The sequence below is a fragment of the Brienomyrus brachyistius genome, chromosome 9, assembly GCF_023856365.1.
Source record: "Brienomyrus brachyistius isolate T26 chromosome 9, BBRACH_0.4, whole genome shotgun sequence".
NCBI classification, from domain to species: Eukaryota; Metazoa; Chordata; class Actinopteri; order Osteoglossiformes; family Mormyridae; genus Brienomyrus; species Brienomyrus brachyistius.
The window spans coordinates 27,196,617-27,216,517 of record NC_064541.1 but is presented as its reverse complement, the minus strand read 5'-3'; the positions used below and the strand labels follow the sequence as shown (position 1 = coordinate 27,216,517).

The 19,901-nt window shown below is 46.3% G+C and overlaps 2 protein-coding genes across 2 annotated transcripts in view; one reads left to right on the top strand and one right to left on the bottom strand.

Annotated features, from left to right (window-relative positions):
* The window catches only part of atp2c1 (ATPase secretory pathway Ca2+ transporting 1), a 32,251-nt gene extending 29,972 nt beyond the window's left edge, over positions 1-2,279 (bottom strand). The window contains exon 1 of the mRNA XM_049024151.1: positions 2,122-2,279. Coding sequence (XP_048880108.1) covers positions 2,122-2,202 — 81 coding nt within the window. The 5' untranslated portion in view covers positions 2,203-2,279. The remainder of the gene's footprint in view (positions 1-2,121) is intronic.
* Positions 2,280-2,284: 5 nt separating this feature from the next.
* Positions 2,285-19,405, top strand: pik3r4 (phosphoinositide-3-kinase, regulatory subunit 4). The gene is made up of 20 exons (XM_049024149.1): positions 2,285-2,540; positions 3,075-3,829; positions 4,578-4,711; positions 5,111-5,675; positions 6,177-6,311; positions 6,827-7,048; positions 8,033-8,206; positions 8,740-8,885; positions 9,189-9,392; positions 9,560-9,761; positions 10,995-11,092; positions 11,275-11,494; positions 12,051-12,216; positions 12,508-12,672; positions 14,410-14,621; positions 15,010-15,141; positions 16,492-16,592; positions 16,916-17,004; positions 18,132-18,252; positions 19,013-19,405. Exons 2-20 carry the CDS (start codon positions 3,112-3,114, stop codon positions 19,181-19,183), a joined length of 3,975 nt encoding a protein of 1,324 aa, XP_048880106.1. The 5' UTR covers positions 2,285-2,540; positions 3,075-3,111; the 3' UTR covers positions 19,184-19,405.
* The last annotated feature ends 496 nt before the right edge of the window (positions 19,406-19,901 follow it).

Genomic DNA, 19,901 nt, shown 5'->3' with positions numbered 1-19,901 from the left:
TCACTCTTTTAGAAAACATCACACATGAAACACGAGTTCATTAACCTGCCTTTGGGCAGGGTTTCATGCATGTACCGATGTAGTCGGCAAGGGTCCCAGTGCAACCCAGCTAACAACATTAGCATGCTAACGCTGATAAACTACAAACGGACACCCCCAGTCGTAAATCTCTTAAGACGCTCTCGCCGCGAGACTTTTCAAAATGATATCTCTACGGTTTTTGAAATCTTCAGTGCTTCTCAACTATAAAGGCCCTGGCATGCAGCTACAGAAAACCTTCTCCTCCGGTGGAATGAAATTAAGACACATGCTGGGGCTGCCAGGGTGTATTTTTGTTTTACCCTGCTCGTCACGCAGCCCCGTGACAGCTGCAACTCGGAAACGCCGAGAAAAGAGAAGCTGTCTCACTAGCTAGGGAGAAATATGGGACTTAACTGAAGTGGGAAGTTCATTGTAACCAAAACTTACCAGCGGTTCCCGTTTTTCCAGCATCTTCCGCGAAGCTGCGACGCACAGACTGACGGTTGCCGGGTGAGGTCAACGCGCTGAGGGCGCACAGGGGAGAGGGAGGAACTAGCGAACCGTCCAAAACAGTCGCACGTCACAAGGCTGGAGTCCACGCCCTCAATGGGCGGGACTACAAGCCCCAAACGGCGCAAGCCACCTCCTATTGGTCACTTCCGCAAGTCTCCCCACTGGGTTACGCTAGATATGTGATTGACAGCTTACAACAGTCCCCACCCCCCAATGGGCCGAGAAGCTTCGCTACGTCTCGGCTGTCATCTTTTTTTGTATTTATTCTACTATAGTTTTTTTTTTTTTTTTACATTAACTTATCTGTTCTCTGTAACGTAGAGTTTGCAGGGTTTTACGACTTAGTAAGCACTATTTCCAGCCGAGGACTTTCTTAATACGCAATAAAATTAAACACAATATCACTTGGCAGTAGTATGGGAGTGAACAGGTCCACCCCCCTTAATCTCGCATAACAGAAGAAACCCCATGTTAAATTACATGCGTCTCTTGCATTATACAATTTTCTTTCTAATTCCGAACAACAGATTCACATACAGCAAGCCACTGACCTGTAACGCTAAAACCCGTACTATCACTATCGATTTGATAAATCAGTGAATCAACACAGGTATCCAAGGAACACGTCCAAGGTTTCATGACGATTTCTAAGCATGTACAATCCTGCCTCACCCAGGTCTTCTACAGGTGCCGTTTCCCCCTATGGTGGATCAACATTGGGGGTTTCTTTGAGATTATTTAACTTTAAATGGCGCACTTGTCAATGGCGACTTTAGTTATCCAGTTACATAACAGACATAGCAACTACTGAACTGCTTTGATAAGCCCCTTCTTAAACCTCATGTACAGAAGACTTGACATAGCTATCACACGCTTAAATAACAGAACTATCTTTAAAAACCCAGGATAGCCTGTAGAATTGCGTGGCTGCATGTATTCTCCCGTTGTTTATTTCTTGCTCTCCTCACTGAACCGAGACCAGCGGCTAACGCACACGGCGCCTGCGCTACCCGGTGGACAAAACGAGAAGCGCGCACTTTTCTCCAGTCCATTCAATCTAGTTCATGATACGTTATTTGTCATTTGTTCAAGTACAAATCAATTACACATACAGGAATTCTTCGATTCCCCCACACGTCTTCTTGCACTTACTGCGCTGGGGCAGCCATTTACCCGGCACCCCTGTAGCAATCATCGTAGCTTTACAAAGAGTGAAATGGAAAAAAAACATTTTGGCACGAATTTTAAAAATTAAACACATCACAAGGTATTCTAAAGGCTAAGAATATAAAACCATCAAACTAATTAGAATAAAAATCTATTTAAAATACACCAGTGTTCATATTACAATAATATTGATTTCGCTACCCGCCTGTGTTTAGTTTTCTTTAAGTATATTTGGCTCTGCTCTGCATGTTTGAGTACATGTAAGCGTGTGTCCTGCGATACACTGGTATCCCCGTCCAGGCCGTTCCCTGCTCTGTGCGCTGGGCCTCCCGGGATAGGTTCCGGCTCAGGCTCACCGCGATCCTGCACTACATAAATGGACGGTAAACATATATATTAAAAAAATCTGTGTTTCCCTACGTTTTTGTTAAACAAGACTCCACTGGTATCAGGCGAACCCCGCATCCGCCGCAGTAGTCCGGGCGCACTTCCTACTTGCATATGCGCCGTCCCACTATTAACCCGGATTCAGACGGTCAGCTGGAGGAAGTCAGCCGAGCCTGTCATCTGATCGAGCCCAGCGGACTGGGAGCCGGGAAAGGGGGCTGGCAGTATTCTGATGCATTTCACCGCTGCCCGGAAACGTTCGGGTTGTTGCGTTTTTAATACGGACGGATCCCTGCCATTCTTCTTTTCCACGGGTCCTGTATGAACAGGCAGATCACGTTAAGCATATGACACGCGTGCCAAATCTACCCAGGGAGTGGGATCTTATGGGTGGATAACAGAAATGCCTGCTAACTAGTTAGCTTGGCCGAGTGAGCTGAAACCCAAGCCAGGTAAACAATAACTTGCGCCGATTTGAGCTTCGCATCACGTGTCCGTCGTTGTTATTGATCTTTATTTTAAAGTGCACGCTACATTTCTGATTCTTTTTCTAGTAAGCAACTACTGAGCTTTACCTACGCATATATTTAAATGTCATTAATGGTTGCTTATGTTCATAATCACCCAACAAGAAATAATTCTTATTTATCTATCGCATAAGTACTCATAAACCCCTGTAAACACAGCATACCGTTCACAAGAGGTGTTCTCGATGTTATTTGTTATGTTGGGATTACGGCGTACTTAAATTAACCAGTTTACTATCCGCCAATGTTTGACGCATCCACGGTTTTGCCCGCTTCCTTAGTATTTTAAAACTTAATGTAGTTCGCCGGCTTAATGTAATTAACGGGTAGATGTTGCTGATAATGTGTTTCTTAGGAGGAAAGTTTTTTTTTTTTTTTTTTTGGGGGGGGGGGGGGTGATTTCTGATTGTTAACATACATTTTTAAATAAATGTATATTTATTTTTTATTTCCGGACAGGATCCGCACTCAGTACTTGCTACTTTGAGGTTGTGCAATGGGGAATCAACTTGCTGGTATCGCTCCATCTCAGATTCTGTCGGTGGACAGTTATTTCTCGGACATCCATGACTATGAATACGACAAGAGTCTGGGCAGCACCAGGTTCTTCAAAGTGGCCCGGGCAAAGCACCGAGAGGGCCTGGTGGTGGTGAAGGTGTTTGCCATTCAGGATCCCTCCTTGCCCCTAACCAGCTACAAACAGGAGCTGGAGGAGTTAAAGATCAGGCTGCACTCGTGCCAGAACTGCTTGCCATTCCAGAAGGCCACTCTGACAGAGAAGGCAGCCATCCTTTTTCGACAGTATGTGCGGGATAACCTGTATGACCGCATCAGCACCCGGCCCTTCCTCAACAACATTGAGAAGAAGTGGATTGCCTTCCAGATCCTGAATGCTGTGGACCAGGCCCACAAATCAGGCGTGAGGCATGGCGACATCAAGACTGAGAACGTCATGGTGACCAGCTGGAACTGGGTGCTTTTAGCCGATTTCGCCAGCTTCAAGCCCACCTACTTGCCGGAAGACAATCCCGCTGACTTCAACTACTTCTTCGACACCTCCAGGAGGAGAACATGCTACATTGCCCCTGAGCGCTTCGTGGACGGGAGCATGTTCACCACAGAGAGCGACCAGACAACCCCATTGGTGGACCTCACCTCCAACGGCCAGAGAACCCGAGGAGAGCTGAAGCAGCCCATGGACATATTCTCAGCAGGTAGACGTCCATTCCGGTGGAAGAGCAATGATGAATGCATTTTTGCCTGTGAGCCATACTTAGCTGGACTGTAACTGCCACCCAGAAACAAATGTGACATTAAAGGAGCTTATTCCTGACACACATACAGCTCTGGATAAATTAATAGACCACTCTATATTTAAAAAAAAAAACAAATCTGAATTTTTAAATCCTGGTTTAATCCAGGTTCTGCTGGCAGAAGGCTACACTGAGCAGCAGGCTGCTTCCAGGCTCAAAATTTCTAAGAGAGCAGTACACAATGTGAAGCAGGAGACACTGGCAATAACCAAAAATAACAGCCAGGTAGAGGGCAGAAGAAACTTTCGTATGCCAGGGATGACCATCAATGTATCCAACAGTGCCTCATAAATCGGAGAATGACCACAAGTGACCTTCAAATACAATGGGAAACATTAAGTGCAGGTGTGAAGTGCACTGCTAGGACAGTTTATATCAGGCTCCTAGAAGCAGGACTGAAGTCCCATAAAGAAAGGAAGAAGCCCTTCATTAATGAGGAACCGAGAAGAACCAGGCTGCAGTTTGCAAAAATAAAGCAGTATATTATTCACAGACATACACCCATAATTGAGAAATGAGTGAAACAAAAAATATAAAGACATCTGTACCATATATATTCATGCACTGCAAGAGTTTGTACCCCACTGTGTTTTGGCAGATTGTGGTTCGCATCTTTAAGGCGGTGTTTTTTGGGGGGTCTGCTTTTCAGGCTGTGTCATAGCAGAGCTCTTCACGGAGGGAATTCCTCTGTTCGACCTGTCCCAGTTACTTGCCTACCGCAAAGGACACTTCCAGACTGAACAAGTACTGCTGAAAATTGAGGACAGGAGTGTCCGGGAGCTGGTAAGCTTTCTTTTGGATGGCTTAGACCCACTTTCTGCTTGGTTCTTTGCTGGAAAAATGTCATGCAGGTATGTTTTTTTTTCCTTTGCTACATCACCCTATATTCTGCATTGCATTATGGGAAAAGTTGTGGGCGAAATAGCGCTTTTGAAGCATTTACTTTGTTGTTATAGATTTTTTTTTACTCAGCTTGAAATTTCCACTGGAATAATCCGTGTTGCATGTCTTGCCCTAGGGCTCAAAAGCAGGGCGCCCGCCTCACACAAAAACTTGCACTGGGTGGAGTTATTTCATATTGTCAGTCAGTCTCGCTTTGGTTCCTCTGTCTGTCCGTCGTGGGCCTTGTATTGACAGAACCCTGTAATCCTTATTTGGCTAAAAAGAAAATCCCACCTGCAGGTGGCCCAGATGGTGCAGCGTGAGCCGGAGAAGCGTCTGTCTGCGGAGGAGTACCTGAAGCAGCAGAGGGCCAAGGCCTTCCCGGACATTTTCTATACCTTCCTCCAGCCCTACATGGCCCAGTTTGCCAAGGAGACCTTTCAGTCGGCGGACGAGCGTGTCCTGGTGATCCGCAAGGACTTGGAGAACATCCTGCACAATCTGTGCGGCAGTGGTGAGCAGCAGCAGGGCAGCGGGCTGGCCGTGTTGGTGTCGGTCATCACCTCCTGCCTGCAGACGCTGCACTGCTGCGACTCCAAGCTGGCAGCGTTGGAGCTCATTCTGCACCTGGCGGACCGGCTGAGCGTGGAGGTGCTGTTGGACCGCATAACGCCCTACCTGCTGCACTTCTGCAGCGACGCGGTGCCCCGTGTGCGGGCCGAGGCCGTGCGCACCCTCACCAAGGTGCTGGCGCTGGTCAAGGAAGTGCCCCGCAACGACATCAACATCTACCCCGAGTACATCCTGCCCGGGATTGCCCACCTGGCACAGGACGAGGCCACCATAGTCAGGCTGGCCTACGCAGGTACACCCCGCTTTTCACCTGGGGGGCTGCTGTTCACAGACATTACCCCCCCCCCCAAAAAAAATGTATATTTACCCCTTTTGTTTATCTCTTAATATCCTGAATATCTATCCCTAAGTCTCTCATCTAAGCGCTTATGCTGGTCTACATCGCAGACAATTTCCTGGTTATTAAAAGCAAATAGTTCTGTGGGAAGTGCAAATACATAAATTGTTCTCTATATTTTAGAAGAATTTCACCCCCCCTCTTGTCCGTGTTTGTCTTTGTTTGTACTGGAAGTGTACACAGTAAATTTATGTGATCTTCAAATTGTTTATGCATTTTTGGCCTCAGCATCAACCTCCAACCCACACCAGTTTTTTCATTCGATTTGACTTGTTTTGCACTATCGTTTTGAAAACGATTCTGAAAAGTCCTGTTTTATGATCTTTGTGTGGGTTTGCGGGTTAGGACTTTGCGCCAGTGATCGGATGGTCATGGGTTTTTTTGGGTTTCTCCCAGAGAACATAGCCCATCTGGCTGAGACTGCTCTCCGCTTTCTGGAGCTGGTCCAGGAGAACAACTTGAATGTGGAGCATGACCTGAATGGGGAGGACGCAGAAGAAGCCCTCCACCCCAACGAGAACTATGACTCGGGTAATCTCCGAAGGCCTTTCAGCGCAGCCTTTACTGGCTTCGTCTCTAGCACATTTACACTGCAGTGTTAACAGTGAAACTAATATTTTTACAGCCTTGCTCTTTATCTCTTCATTTCACCTTGAAATCTAAACATCCCTGTGTCAGAATTGTAACTGAGGCTAGACTCATTCCTTTGCAGCAAATTCTAATTAAGTCAGATCCATAGTTTCACTGACTCATGAACTCTGCCTCTTAACTTTGATGACAAATTAGCTGCAACTGTATAAGTCAAACCCTTGTCCCAGAGCTATAAATCCATACCCGCAAACTGGACTGTGAATAGCTTGGATTCCATACTGCTTTTCCGAGGAATCATCCCTGGGTGTAGGAAGATTCCACACGTGGTTGTTCTTGAACCACTTCCAGGATTTGTAGTTTAATATTAGTGCCTAGTGTAGTCTTGGTATGCGGGGGCTGGTACCGTTGGCATAGAAACGGAATTTGCATTGTCCCTCTTGCCCGGTGGTCTGCAGAGTTGCAAGCGCTACACGAGATGGTGCAGCAGAAGGTGGTGACCCTACTTAGCGACCCCGAGAACATCGTGAAGCAGACCCTGATGGAGAGCGGCATTACGCGTCTGTGCGTCTTTTTTGGCCGGCAGAAGGCCAACGACGTCCTCCTCTCCCACATGATCACCTTCCTCAATGACAAGAATGACTGGCACCTTCGGGGAGCCTTCTTCGACAGCATCGTGGGTGAGTGACGGCCATCCCAGCCAATCAACACCACCGAGGCTGTAACCGGCTGCCAGTCAAATTCCGCCGGCTTGTCTGTGGAAGCTGGTCTTTGCTCGACTTAAAAAAGTGTTTGAATTCGCTACCAATTTAATTATACATTAACTGCAAATGTCTTTATAAAGCATTCATCGAACATTCAGTGCACCTTCATAATGCATTCATAAGCATGTAAATATACCTTAACATCCCAACACACCTTAACAGCTTTAATATACAATATTAATAATATACAATACAATTTAATATTAATAACAAACGGTGCATGATAATTGCATAGTCATATAATGTTTGTTATTAAAGTATATTAAACCTGCTAAAGTATGTTAGGATGTTAAAATATGCTTACAAGTTGCTTACAAATGTTTTACAAATCTATTATAAATGCATTATGAAGGTGCACTGAATGTTCTATGAATGCACAGTGAATGCATTATAAAGGCGCAGTTAATATACTGCATTACCATTCGAATTTATTATAATTCAGCAGCATTTGACTGTCATTTTAATGAACTCAGGCAAGAAATAATAATGATGGTGATATTAATACTGCCCAACAAAGACAAAAAACAGTAACTGCATTTATCTAAAGGTCTCAGGCTCTGTTTTATCTTGTGACACAGCATTTTATTTCAAATATGTTCAATACACACAAAAACTAGCGATGGTCAAATGAAGCCTCATGAACCATTTGTTGTATTTTTTTGACGCCACTAGATGGTGCTCTCGGCTTACTTTGGGGCATGCTTTGAGCCCATTTTTGTGTAGAGAGCACCATCTAGTGGGGTCTGAAAATACAGCAAGTGGTTCATGAGGCTTCATTTGGCTGTCACTGCCTAAAACCAAGACCGCCTTTGTTTGTCAGTGTAAATGTAGTCGCTCTGTCTTGCCTTCATGGGGCAGTATGGTGATCTTAACTGCACTCCACCCCGCATCTTGCTACAGGCGTGGCAGCCTACGTGGGCTGGCAGAGCTCCTCCATCCTGAAGCCGCTGCTCCAGCAGGGCCTGAGCGACGCTGAGGAGTTTGTCATCGCCAAGGCCCTGAACGCTCTCAGCTGCATGTGCCAGCTGGGCCTGCTGCAGAAGCCACACATCTACGAGTTTGTCAGCGACATCGGTGAGACCGGGAGGGGGGCAGGCAGCTGATGAGGCTGTGTAGTTCCTGCCAGCTTTAGTTAGTTTGTCTTAGGAAATTTGTGGACAGTAGTCTCAGAGAGGGGCGGCATGGTGGTGCAGTGGTTAGCGCTGTTGCCTCACACCTCTGGGACTTCGAGTCTCCGCCTGGGTCACGTGTGTGGAGTTTGCATGTTCTCCCTATGTCGTCGTGGGGTTTCCTCCAGGTACTCCGGTTTCCCCCCACAGTCCAAAAACATGCTGAGGCTAATTGAAGTTGCTAAATCGCCCATAGGAGTGCTTATATGAGTGACTGGTGTGTGAGTGTGCCCTGCGATGGGCTGGCCCCCCATCCTGGGTTGTTCCCTGCCTTGTGCCCATTGCTTCCGGGATGGGCTCCGGACCCCCCGCGACCCAGTAGGATAAGCGGTTTGGAAAATGGATGGATGGATGGATAGTCTCAGAGACGAAGAGAGACTTTTGTTTTGTGGGCAGAGCTATATGAATGATGTGACTATCATCGTCCTCTATCTGCAGCTCCATTTCTGTGCCATCCTAACCTATGGATCCGCTATGGCGCGGTGGGCTTTATCACGGTGGTGGCACAGCACCTCAACATTGCTGACGTTTACTGCAAACTCATGCCCCACCTCACTCCCTTCATCACACAGCCAATCATACAGGTGAGAGACTCAGAAGACCCGCCCATCTTCCTCTGACTGACATTTGCAGACACCTGCCCCTTTCCGTGGGATATGGTTTAATGGGGAAGCTTCAGGCATCAAGGCATATCAGTGTTGTGAATATGCATTATATTTTTGATCTAAAAGTTCATTGACATGATTCTTTTCCTCTGAGCAAAGATATCTGCCTCTCACATCTTGTGGAAATTTGTGTCTTGGTGTCATGATCGAGGGTCTTTCTGTCCTATTTGCACGTCCATGACCTACCTCACGCCCTGACTCAACTCCTGCATCCCATGGCAGATCGATAAGGAGATCGTGCTTCTCAGTGTTCTGAAGGAGCCCTTGAGCCGCTCCATCTTCGATTACTCGCTACGCTCCAAGGACATCGGCAGTCTTTTCCGACACCTTCTCCTTCGGCAGAAGAAACGCAACGGTTCCATCCCTGAATGTCCCATTCCGGATGACCCAGCCATCGCTCAGCTGCTGAAGAAACTGCTGTCACAGGTCTTTTAGAAGGCCTTTTATGCTTTCCTGCGTAGAAAAGTCACTGCTCCTACTGAAGACTTGCTAGATGGCATGTGTTTGCATGTGCATATGTGTTCATAGATAAGTCTGCAAGGGTATCTATATATGTTTTTCACACAAACTAAAGCTGTGTGCATCCTTAACAGGGAATGACGGAGGCTGAGGAGGACAAACTTCTGGCCCTGAAGGATTTCATGCTGAAGTCCAATAAGGCCAAGGCTAACATTGTGGACCAGAGCCACCTAGGAGATGGAGTGCAGAGTGGTGTCATCGACTTGGGCACCCTGGGCATTACCGGCCACCAGGCGGACCTCGTCAAGCCCAAGAACGAATCAGAGGACAAGAGAGGTAGGCATATTTCAGGCCATCGTATAGAGATATGAGCTGTACGTAGGTGCCTGCCTTTTCCATTGCTTGTATTTAATATTTTGTTTCAAGAGGCAAGCTCTTCAAAAATCATTTTGTTATCCCATGGTAGGATCAGATGGTGATATATTCTGTAATTTTCCGTAAAAATCGAATCTTTCGTAAAATGGCTTGAAAATCCATCTGGGCTGTGATGTCCAGATTTAGAATTACCAGCCTGCATTGCATCAAAATATGCAATATACTGGCCCAAGAGGTTTATATACTGTGCTTGATGTGCAAGGCTGGTTCCTTTGGAGCTCAACCTGACAGCTGCGGAAAGACGTGGTGTGACTCCCCGAGCGTGGAGGGCGTGGTAGTGTTGGAGTCACTAACACGCCAGTAAACAAATTCTTCTTGCAATGAAACCCCCCCTCCAACCTTAGCATGTGGTCTTACTGTGCGTGACTGCCTTCCTGACAGTGGTGTATTGTTTATAATCTTTTGGGAGTGGGGGCAGGGGGGGGCCTCCTGTCCAAATTCTGGCTCCGCTGCATGATTATCCTGGCTTACACTCTCACAGCATGCCAGGCTGCTCCACTGCTATGGTACTTCTGTTCGCTTTTTTTCTGCCCTTGATGAAGCGCCGAAACGCTGACACACACATTTAAAAACAAAAAAAACAACTTGTAACTCTTGGATGAAACTGGCACTGCGTTAGACTAAGAAAAAGCAAACATCCATCCATCCCTCCCAGATTCATATCCCAAATACTTACTGTCACAAAAATATGATGAATTATACCACACCGACAGAAATATGAGTGATTTTTCTCTCACTTTAGTCTAGATAAATATTGTTTATCAGATCATTCATCTAATGCTCATTAGTCTCCAAGGTGAGTTGGACCCTTCAGATGGCTGACTTCAGTTTTGTCTTCTCCGGTATTTTATCTGAAGAACTTGATTTACTGGAAATCGTTTCAAGATTCTGCCTGGGACTGGCTCCATGCTTCTCCTAACCCTGCCCATGATTCCACATCAACCGGCACTTATCACGCACCTGGTCCTATGCTTTCCTCTAAATTCTCAAAGGACTCTGATCCCTGCGTCCCCACTTCAATCCCAAACAATGCATCTGAGTAAACAAACATTGTTAAGCACTGAAATAGTAATTTGGTTGTGATCTGTCGAACACTTGACAGTAACTGACGGCTGTCTTCCACTGCTTTTTCAGCGAGAAAGCACACGAAACAGGACTCCAACATGAACGAGGAGTGGAAGAGCATGTTCGGCTCCTTGGAGCCATCAAACAACAACCCGCCCCCACCCCCGGTATCTGAACTCCTCCGTAGCTCGACCCAAAACTCCCAGCACGCCTCTTGTACCTCATGCCCTGTTGAATTTCTTCCACCCTCCACACCTTGTGGCTACACAGTTGTGATCCAACAGAAGTGTTGTCATGGTGACAACAGTTGCTTGGTAAGCTAAGGGCTGGTATCCCTCCCATTCCACAGGTGACCGAGGGGGCCGCAGTGCAGCCCAGGAAGGCGGCCCTCTCAACCGCGCCGGTGGTGCAGTCCGTGGGCGGGGCCTCCACTTACCAGCGCCGCCTCACCACTTGCAAGGCGGAGCTGCAGCAGCTGGTTCAGCAGAAGCGTGAACAGTGCAGTGCTGAGCGCATGGCCAAGCAGATGATGGAGAGCACCGAGTGGGAAAGCCGGCCTCCCCCGCCAGGTGGGGGCGCCCTTGACACACCAAAACAACCTCAATCACATTTCATACGCCTAACAAAAATGTCCGCTGGAGTGAGAGAAATATTTGAAAGAGTCATTGTACACAGTAACTGTCAAAGAACTTACACCCAGAATGTTTCATTGTTTGAAACTGACAAAATTAGTCATGCCCACTATTCAAGCTAAACAGCTTGATGGCGTGAATATTGGGGCTATTATTAAAATGTCCAAAGTGAACATTCCAGTGGGAGGATTAGTTTTGCTGACATTTCCTCTGATGTTTTCCGTAATTCCTGACAATACGGCTCCACCACACCTTCGAAAGTGCTGAATGGTGTGATTTTTCCCTCCGGCTGCGCCGGCGATACTTATGGGTGAAAGTTTCTGTATGTGTTATTTGGTAGATTCTTAGGAGGATGAATAATTTCACAAGAAAAGCACCTGAATCCTTTAGCAGTACTCAGTTTATGGATTTAGAACAGCAGGCCTTATGAGTAGTAGTGATGTGAATTGATACTCATCCAGTACTGGGTAACTGGTGATATCTCTGCCGGCAGGTTGGCACCCCAAAGGGCTGCTGGTGGCACACCTGCACGAGCACAAGTCTGCCGTCAACCGCATCCGCGTCTCTGACGAGCACTCCATCTTCGCCACCTGCTCCAATGACGGGACCGTGAAGATCTGGGACAGCCAGAAGATGGAGGGCAAGACCACTACCACCAGGTGAGCAGAAGCGCGCACTTTGGCTCTGAACGCATCTCAGGCCTCATTGTTAGAGCTTGGTGGACTGGAGGAATGACAGTCCAGTCCAGGAGCTGCTGCTGTTTTCCATGATATTGCATATCACAGTTTTGTGTTTCATGAATTTCATTTCCAAGAAAGAGTATCTGTTACGGTGACAGTCTGCTGCCGATTAATGATCTTCTAGAAGAATTCTGCATTGATTATAAAGCGACTCGTCTCTCTTGGGATTGTCAGTATGGCCTCGTTGAAGCTGCTGCCCTTCCTCGCCAGATCGGTGCTGACCTACTCGCGTGTAGGAGGACACGTGAAGACCTTGACCTTCTGCCAGGGCTCACATTACCTGGCCGTGGCCTCTGACAACGGGTCCATCCAGCTCTTGGCCGTCGAGGCGAACAAGCCCCCCAAGTCGCCCAAGGTGCACCCCTTCCAGACCAGGTACCTCCATGGATAATGCCTAATCTCTCTGTTTTTTTTTCCTGCTGTGGCTTTTGAACATGCCTGGGCATTGTTGAGATTGCATCAGATATATTGTGTCGGTGTGGTATAAGGCATCCATCCATCTATCCTTCAGCTGCTTGAAGACTACATGGTTGTGGTGGGAGGGGCTGGAGCCAATCCCAGGCTCAAGGCTAGGGAGGGACATTATGTGATGTGATGCATACATATGCAGTATGAGTAAGGGATGGTGACAGATAGTGGATGAAATGCATTATTTTTGTTATTGTGTTTTACCATCACGGATTGTGTCAGAGATTTCAGATTCTAAGGTAAGGGCATTGTTACGCGCAAGCTGCTTAAAAAAATGTAGTAAGCCAAGCCGCTAGTTACTCTACGAAAAATGTAGCTGAGCTGCAGGAAAGCCATACATCAGAGAAATGTAGCAAGTTATGCTGCAAGCTGGATAGCAAGGGAAGCTCACCTCTATTGAAGCTACTTTTAAAACCTAATCACTAGGGCTAATTAAAAATTAATACTCACCTCCCAGATTCTACTAAATAATTATGTATTACAAACGTATTCTATGTTGCATTTATTATTATCTTCAATTGTCTTTGACTGGTTTGGATAAAAATAAAGAAAAGAAACTCGGAAAAGGAATGTCAATGCGAACAGGATTAAAACAGGTGAACAAAGTGTTAAGGATTAATCAGGAGCCCCAAATGAGGCCCAGCTTAGAGGAAACGTCGCAGTCCGCATTAAGAAACGCTGCCTTCGCATTCATGTAGAATCAGCCCGGATAGAAAAGGGCAGCAGCAACATAATGCGTCTGACTTCCTGCTTGCACTGTAAGCATTTGAGTACATGCAATTTTTCAGGCCTTTCAGTTAATTTCATTACATTGTCGAGGTACGGCCGTTCCGTCACTGTACCTTCTGCAGACACGAACGGTAATTAATCGAAAAAGGCTTTTCCAGAAAGAGCGCTGGTTTTGGGCAGGTTGTAGCCATGAGATTAGATGGTGATTTGGGGGGGAGATACTCATGTATCAGAATGTACACGATTTGGCTGAGTAATATGGGCAAGTGAGCCTTGTTAGAGCTACACGCTACTTCAGCAAATAAACAGCTTCACTATAATATAAAAGATATATTCACTACACACTGCAACCTCACTACACTGTCAGAAAAAGGGTATGAATTTGTACCTTTGCTTGTCACTGGGGCTGCACCCTTAAAGGTCTGCCAATTGTACCCTATAGTTGTACGTAAATGTACCTTTTAATGTACATTTTTGCAGAAATGGACCTTAAGGAACATTTTTGTACCATTGGGGGTACATTAATGTTGTTTGTACCTTTGGGATGTTCCTTTTCTGTACCTTAAATTAGACTAAACGGTAAATTTATCTACAGCTAGGGTATAAGTAGCAGACCCTTGAGGGTACAAGCCCCAGTGACAAGCAAAGGTACAGATTGCTACCCTTTTTTCTGACAATGTACTCAAATGAAGTTAAGTTAATAATTCTGCTATTTGTAGCAATGCTATTGCCCAGCACTGGCTAAGGGATCCAGTGGTTAGAGGATCTTGTAGCCAGTAGATTTTCTCTGAAGTCCTGGCTATACTTGTTTAAATGATGCTATAGATGAGAGATTTGGCCTTGGTTAAGGGTTACGGTTTTAAGCGGCCGCCGCGTGCTGTGGGAGGTTTCACGAGGCGTCTGTGCCCCGCTCAGGTTCCTGGACCTAAAGGAGCAGGGCTGCGCGGTGGACATCCACCACTTCAACGCGGGCGCCCAGTCCGTGCTGGCCTACGCCACCGTCAACGGCGCCCTGGTGGGCTGGGACCTGCGCAGCGGCAGCGATGCCTGGACGCTGCGGCACGACCTGCGCCTGGGTCTCATCACCTCCTTCACCGTGGATACGCACCAGTGCTGGCTCTGTGTGGGTGCGTCCCCGGGCCCCGCTGACGGCCACATCCACAAAACAGCTACGCTGTACTCTCCCAAAAAATGTTACATTCACCCAATCAGAAAATCGCTCTCCTGTAAAAAAAACAGCCCATTTAAGTCTCTAACAAACTGCTCCCTGTCCAGAATCTTTGTTTAATCAGTCCAACCTGTTCTGCCTGATGTCAAAGTTATGCCAGTGGCCTCAATCAACAAATTATATAATGTGTCTCCGTCACTGAAGCACCTCATACGATCAGTTGGTAAATAGCTCTCCGTAACTCTCAGTTCGCCTAATTAAAAATAGCTTTTTTCGCCGGAGAGATTTAATTGGCTATGCCCTCGGCTTGATTTCGGGTTCACCACCGCTTGCCCTCTGTTCCACAGGTACCAGTAACGGCACCATGGCATGCTGGGACATGCGGTTCCAACTGCCCATCTCCAACCACTCGCACCCGGCTCGGGCACGAATCAGACGGCTGCTTATGCACCCGCTCTACCAATCATCAATCATCGCAGGTAACATTTCTTATGCAAAAAAAAAACCACTGACAAGGCTTTGAAGATGTGATGTATTTAAGGATTAACCTTTATACTATAAATGAAGAACGAATTGGCATATATAGGTAAAATGTATGATTGTACATGTGATGATATCATGTGCACATAATGCCTACACATCTGTGCTGCTACAACGATCAGTTGCCACAGATATCACTTTTAAAAGTGAATCTGTACTTGCGTACCAGTTATGTCCATCCCTGCTTATAAATAATTAATCTTTACTGTTCAGATTCAAGAATTCATCAGTGTCATGGTATGAATACAGCTCTGGAAAAATTTGAGAGCATTTTTAAATCCTGGTTTAATCCTGGATCTGCTGGCAGAATGCTACACTGAGCAGCAGGCTGCTTACAGGCTCAGATTTTATAAGACAGCAGTACAAAACAGGGTGAAGCAGGAGACACTGGCAATAACCAAAAACCAGCCAACCAGAGGGCAGAAGAGACTTTATATTGCCAGAGATTACCATCAATTTATCCAACAGTGCCTCATAAATCGGAGAATGACCATAAAAGGAATGGGAAACATTAATACTAACAAATCCTTATGTATTGCCTCATTAACTATGTGGTAGTGAGGTAATTGGATCAAACGGCATGGACCGATTCTTGTGATTTTCAGAATCATGCATGTTTTCCAAGCATGCTGACACACACGGTGAATTTGACTCCTGTTATCAGTGGCTCACTGGTATATTTGCAGGACAGCTCAACATACATACAGTACATACACAGTTAAGACAGTGGTTACATAGGTACATGCAGTGGAGTTGATATATGCAGCACTGCACCCCAGTGTTGTTGATGACTATACAAAAAGTGCATGTCAGTGCAAGAAATGCTGAAATAAGTACAGTAATAGTATGTGTGTAGAAACTGTTCTGCTTGTCTGCTTGTTTTGGCTGACAGTGATGCCTAGAAGGGAGTCGATCTTAGAGGCTGTGGCCCAGATGCGAGGCCTCAGCCCTGTAAGACGTAATGGGAACCGCTCCCCGATACTGGAGTGCATGCCATCGGGGCCATCACACTCGGAACCATCACACTCTGGGGAAAAGAATATTGATGTACTTTCTGTATACAGAAGCCAAACACAAGGTTTTTCATGATTATTTAACTATTATTTTAGGCTTTTCAGGGAACCCAGGACCACAGGGTTAGAAGTTGTAAACAGTCTAGAAGGCTCCTTTCCTTAAAATTAGAACCACAGAATTCAAGCGTTGGTTTGAATGTCAAACACGATATGGCAGATGTTTAATGTAAAGGGAATACAAAAGTAATTGAGTACGGATGCTGTCATCGTGTCCAGCTGTCCAGGGCAACAATGAAGTGTCCATGTGGGACATGGAGACCGGGGACAGGAAGTTCACGCTCTGGGCCAGCTCGGCACCCCCCCTGTCTGAAATGCAGGTCTGTAGCCTCGCCATTTTCCACAGCCGTGTGATGCACTTCAAAGCTTCGTCCCATTAATGGTGCTAATCGTATTATGTGATGCATAGACTTTTAAAACCAGTAGAACAAAAGTGCTGGATTCATGTCTGAGTGGTACTGGTTTCCCAGTTCATGTTTTTGACCGCAATTCCTCTTTTCCCACATTTAACCCCAGACAGTCATGATCGGGGGGGGGGACTTGTCTTGGTTTGTCTGAATAATAGTCGATGGTACACTCACTGTTCCATTGTGGCGTTTCTGGGTTCTCACTGCCCCCTGTGGTCTCCGCTGCGCCCCCCTAGCCCTCACCCCACAGCGTCCATGGGATCTACTGCAGCCCCGCGGACGGGAACCCCCTGCTGCTCACAGCCGGGTCCGACATGAGGATCAGGTAGGGCCAGCAGTCTGCTTTTCCATGTTCAGTTAAGTTCTGGTAAAGTTCTAACTGGGTTCTTTCTGGGCTCTAACAAAGCTTTAGTAAAGTTCCATAATTAGTGTAGGTATTTAAAATGTTGAAAAACGTGAGTCTGGATCCTGGTGCTGCCAGACTGGTTAGCTGGTATAGACGTGCCTGGATGTGTTGATTGTTTCCTCACCTTCTGCTGGACGGTACAAATAGCTGGGTTTCTTTGACTCATAGCTCTATAGCAGACCCCTTTTGATAATTTCACAGTGTGTGTGTGGGGTGATGGGTCTCCAGTGCCAAGTTGTGAGGGCTTGGGGGTGTCGACAAAAAAAAAAAAAAAAGATCAAAAACACAACCCACAATTAGAGAAACACAGCTCTACCGTGATGTTTGTCTAAGGTCAACAGGTCTGTAGGATGAATCAAGTGAATTCCTACCTCCCCTAAGTGTATTAACCAATCAGTACAGCCCATATAGTGAATGGGACCCTCCCCTAAGTGCTTTAACCAATCAGTACAGCCCATAGAGTGAATGGGGCCCTCCCCTAAGTGTATTAACCAATCAATACAGCCCATGAAGTGAGTGGGGCCCTCCCCTAAGTATATTAACCAATCAATACAGCCCATATAGTGAGTGGGGCCCTCCCCTAAGTGCTTTAACCAATTAGTACAGCCCATAGAGTGAATGGGGCCCTCCCTTAAGTGCTTTAACCAATCAGTACAGCCCACAGAGTGAATAGTGCCCTCCCCCAAGTCCTTTAGCCAACCAGTGCAGCCTGTAGAGTTTATAGAAGCAAACAGGTGATTGTGCGCACTTGGGGGCTCTTTCCTTCATTTGTCAGTGATTTATGGTCCCTGCTGGTTTGCACGGCTGTTATTGATGATTGAGCTCCAGTCAACTGGACTGGTGGCACAGTTTAGCTAATAGGGTTTGTGCAGGGTCAGTATCATGCAGACACTGGATGTGATGATGGTGATGATGATTATTATATGAATTGGTGGTTCGCGCTACATGGAGATTCTGAGATTGTCTGGCACACAGAGGTGCTGCTTAATACTCATTAAATTAGTAAAATCCACCATTATCATTTTTCTTGTTCCTGCTGTGCACAGGTTCTGGGACCTGGTCTACCCAGAGAGGTCCTACATCGTTGCCGGGGGAGCTCACGACTCCCTGCACTGTCCTTCAGTGTTCTACAGCCGCAAGATCATCGAAGGGACAGAAGTCATTCAGGTGAGATGCAGAGAAAACAGAATATATGCCATATTTGTTTGCATGTTTGTGGTCATCGTTGAAAACCTCAAAATGGTTAAATGTTAATTGAGAACCAGTTGAGATGGCAAAGGCATCTTCTGTACAGATGCACGGTGTGTCGATTTTAGCATATTTGCATCAACTAATGTTCATAATAAAACTCAAGATATCTGCATTGGTCTAATGTATCTATCTTGGTCGATATTGCTGTTCCCTTTTTAGATGTTATCAATATTCAGAGTTAGCAGCACCAGAGCTAAATATAAAAGTAATACAATAATGGGGATGATTGCATTGGATGAAGAGTCATTTTCCATAGTCACGGATAAGAGAATACGTTGGCTCATTCACCACTTATGTCCTCAGTACACTCTCCCAAGTGAGATATGCTTCTCTGATGGCTAGCTGCCTCCATTATATGATTTGGCTGTTACACACCTTCATGGCATCTTATGAAGTAATATCACTGACACCAGTTTCGCTACGGATTTGTGGAGCCGAGATGCTACCAGTATATGAGGTATCCACCAAAATTTCCACTTTGGCGCACCTCTAGTCTTCTGTGCTGGTGTAGTAAAGCTTTGGGTTTAAGTATCTGTTGATATAGAGCGTTCTGTTGAGGTATGTAATGCTGGCCGCTTATGTTTACTTATTAGAATCACTGTGGATCTGAGATGAATTTCACTGCTTAGTTTGTACCCCCCCCCCCCCCCCCCCCCACCGGTGGTTCTCCCCACAGGAGATCCACAGCAAGCAGAAGAGCGGCTCCTCCGAGGACGTCCCCCGCCGGGGCCCCGAGTCCCTGCCTGTGGGCCACCACGACATCATCACCGACATCGCCACCTTCCAGACCACTCAGGGCTTCATCGTCACAGCCTCCAGGGACGGCATCGTCAAAGTCTGGAAGTAACTCCACCCCGGGCCCCTTTACCGCCCAGCAACTTAGAGCACCTAGTGTATATAAAATATTTAAAGCTAAGTATAAAAAGCATGGTTTTAAAAATGACTGCAGAACAAAAACAGTCGCGCCCCTAACTCTCCGACCCCCTTGTGACCAATACTGTGAGCTTAAAACGCATGTTTGTAGACATAGATCTCCAGACTGACGTGTTAAATAAATGTCCGAAACACATTTTCTGTGCGGTCTCCTCTGATATTTGCCTTCAAGGCGCCGGGTGGGCTTGTGCTCGTTTGCACAGGAGGAGAAAATAACAAAGGAGAATAATTAATGAAGGAATATAACAATGGAGGTGGACTTATTGGTAAGGGACCGTCAAACTGTCCATGCATGGACCAATGTGTCCCTGGCAAAATGTTTTGATTGAGAGAAAAACTAGATCTATGATTGTCATTGCTGGGATGAGGGTTTTGCCCATAGAAATGAGGAGAGTCCCCATAAAGATGGATGCAAACGTGTGTGTGTATGTGTGTGTGTGAGGACAAGATGACCCAGTTTTCATTTATCATTCCATGTTCGTACAATATGGCAAAAATCAAAAAAGCTGCAGTATGTGTTTTACAAACATCCTCTCTCATCAACCTGGTGGTACATACAGGACAAGAACTGACTTGGACAAGAGAATTTATTTTTCATCCAGCAATGTTAATGGAAGCGAAAGTGGGCTGCT

Bases quoted from the DNA above. Each gene is read 5' to 3' on its own strand.
- pik3r4 (XM_049024149.1), top strand. From the start codon at position 3,112: ATGGGGAATCAACTTGCTGGTATCGCTCCATCTCAGATTCTGTCGGTG. The intron at 16,593-16,915 runs GTCTGTAGCCTC...GCGCCCCCCTAG, and splicing joins CCCCCCTGTCTGAAATGCAG to CCCTCACCCCACAGCGTCCA. The intron at 18,253-19,012 runs GTGAGATGCAGA...TTCTCCCCACAG, and splicing joins AAGGGACAGAAGTCATTCAG to GAGATCCACAGCAAGCAGAA.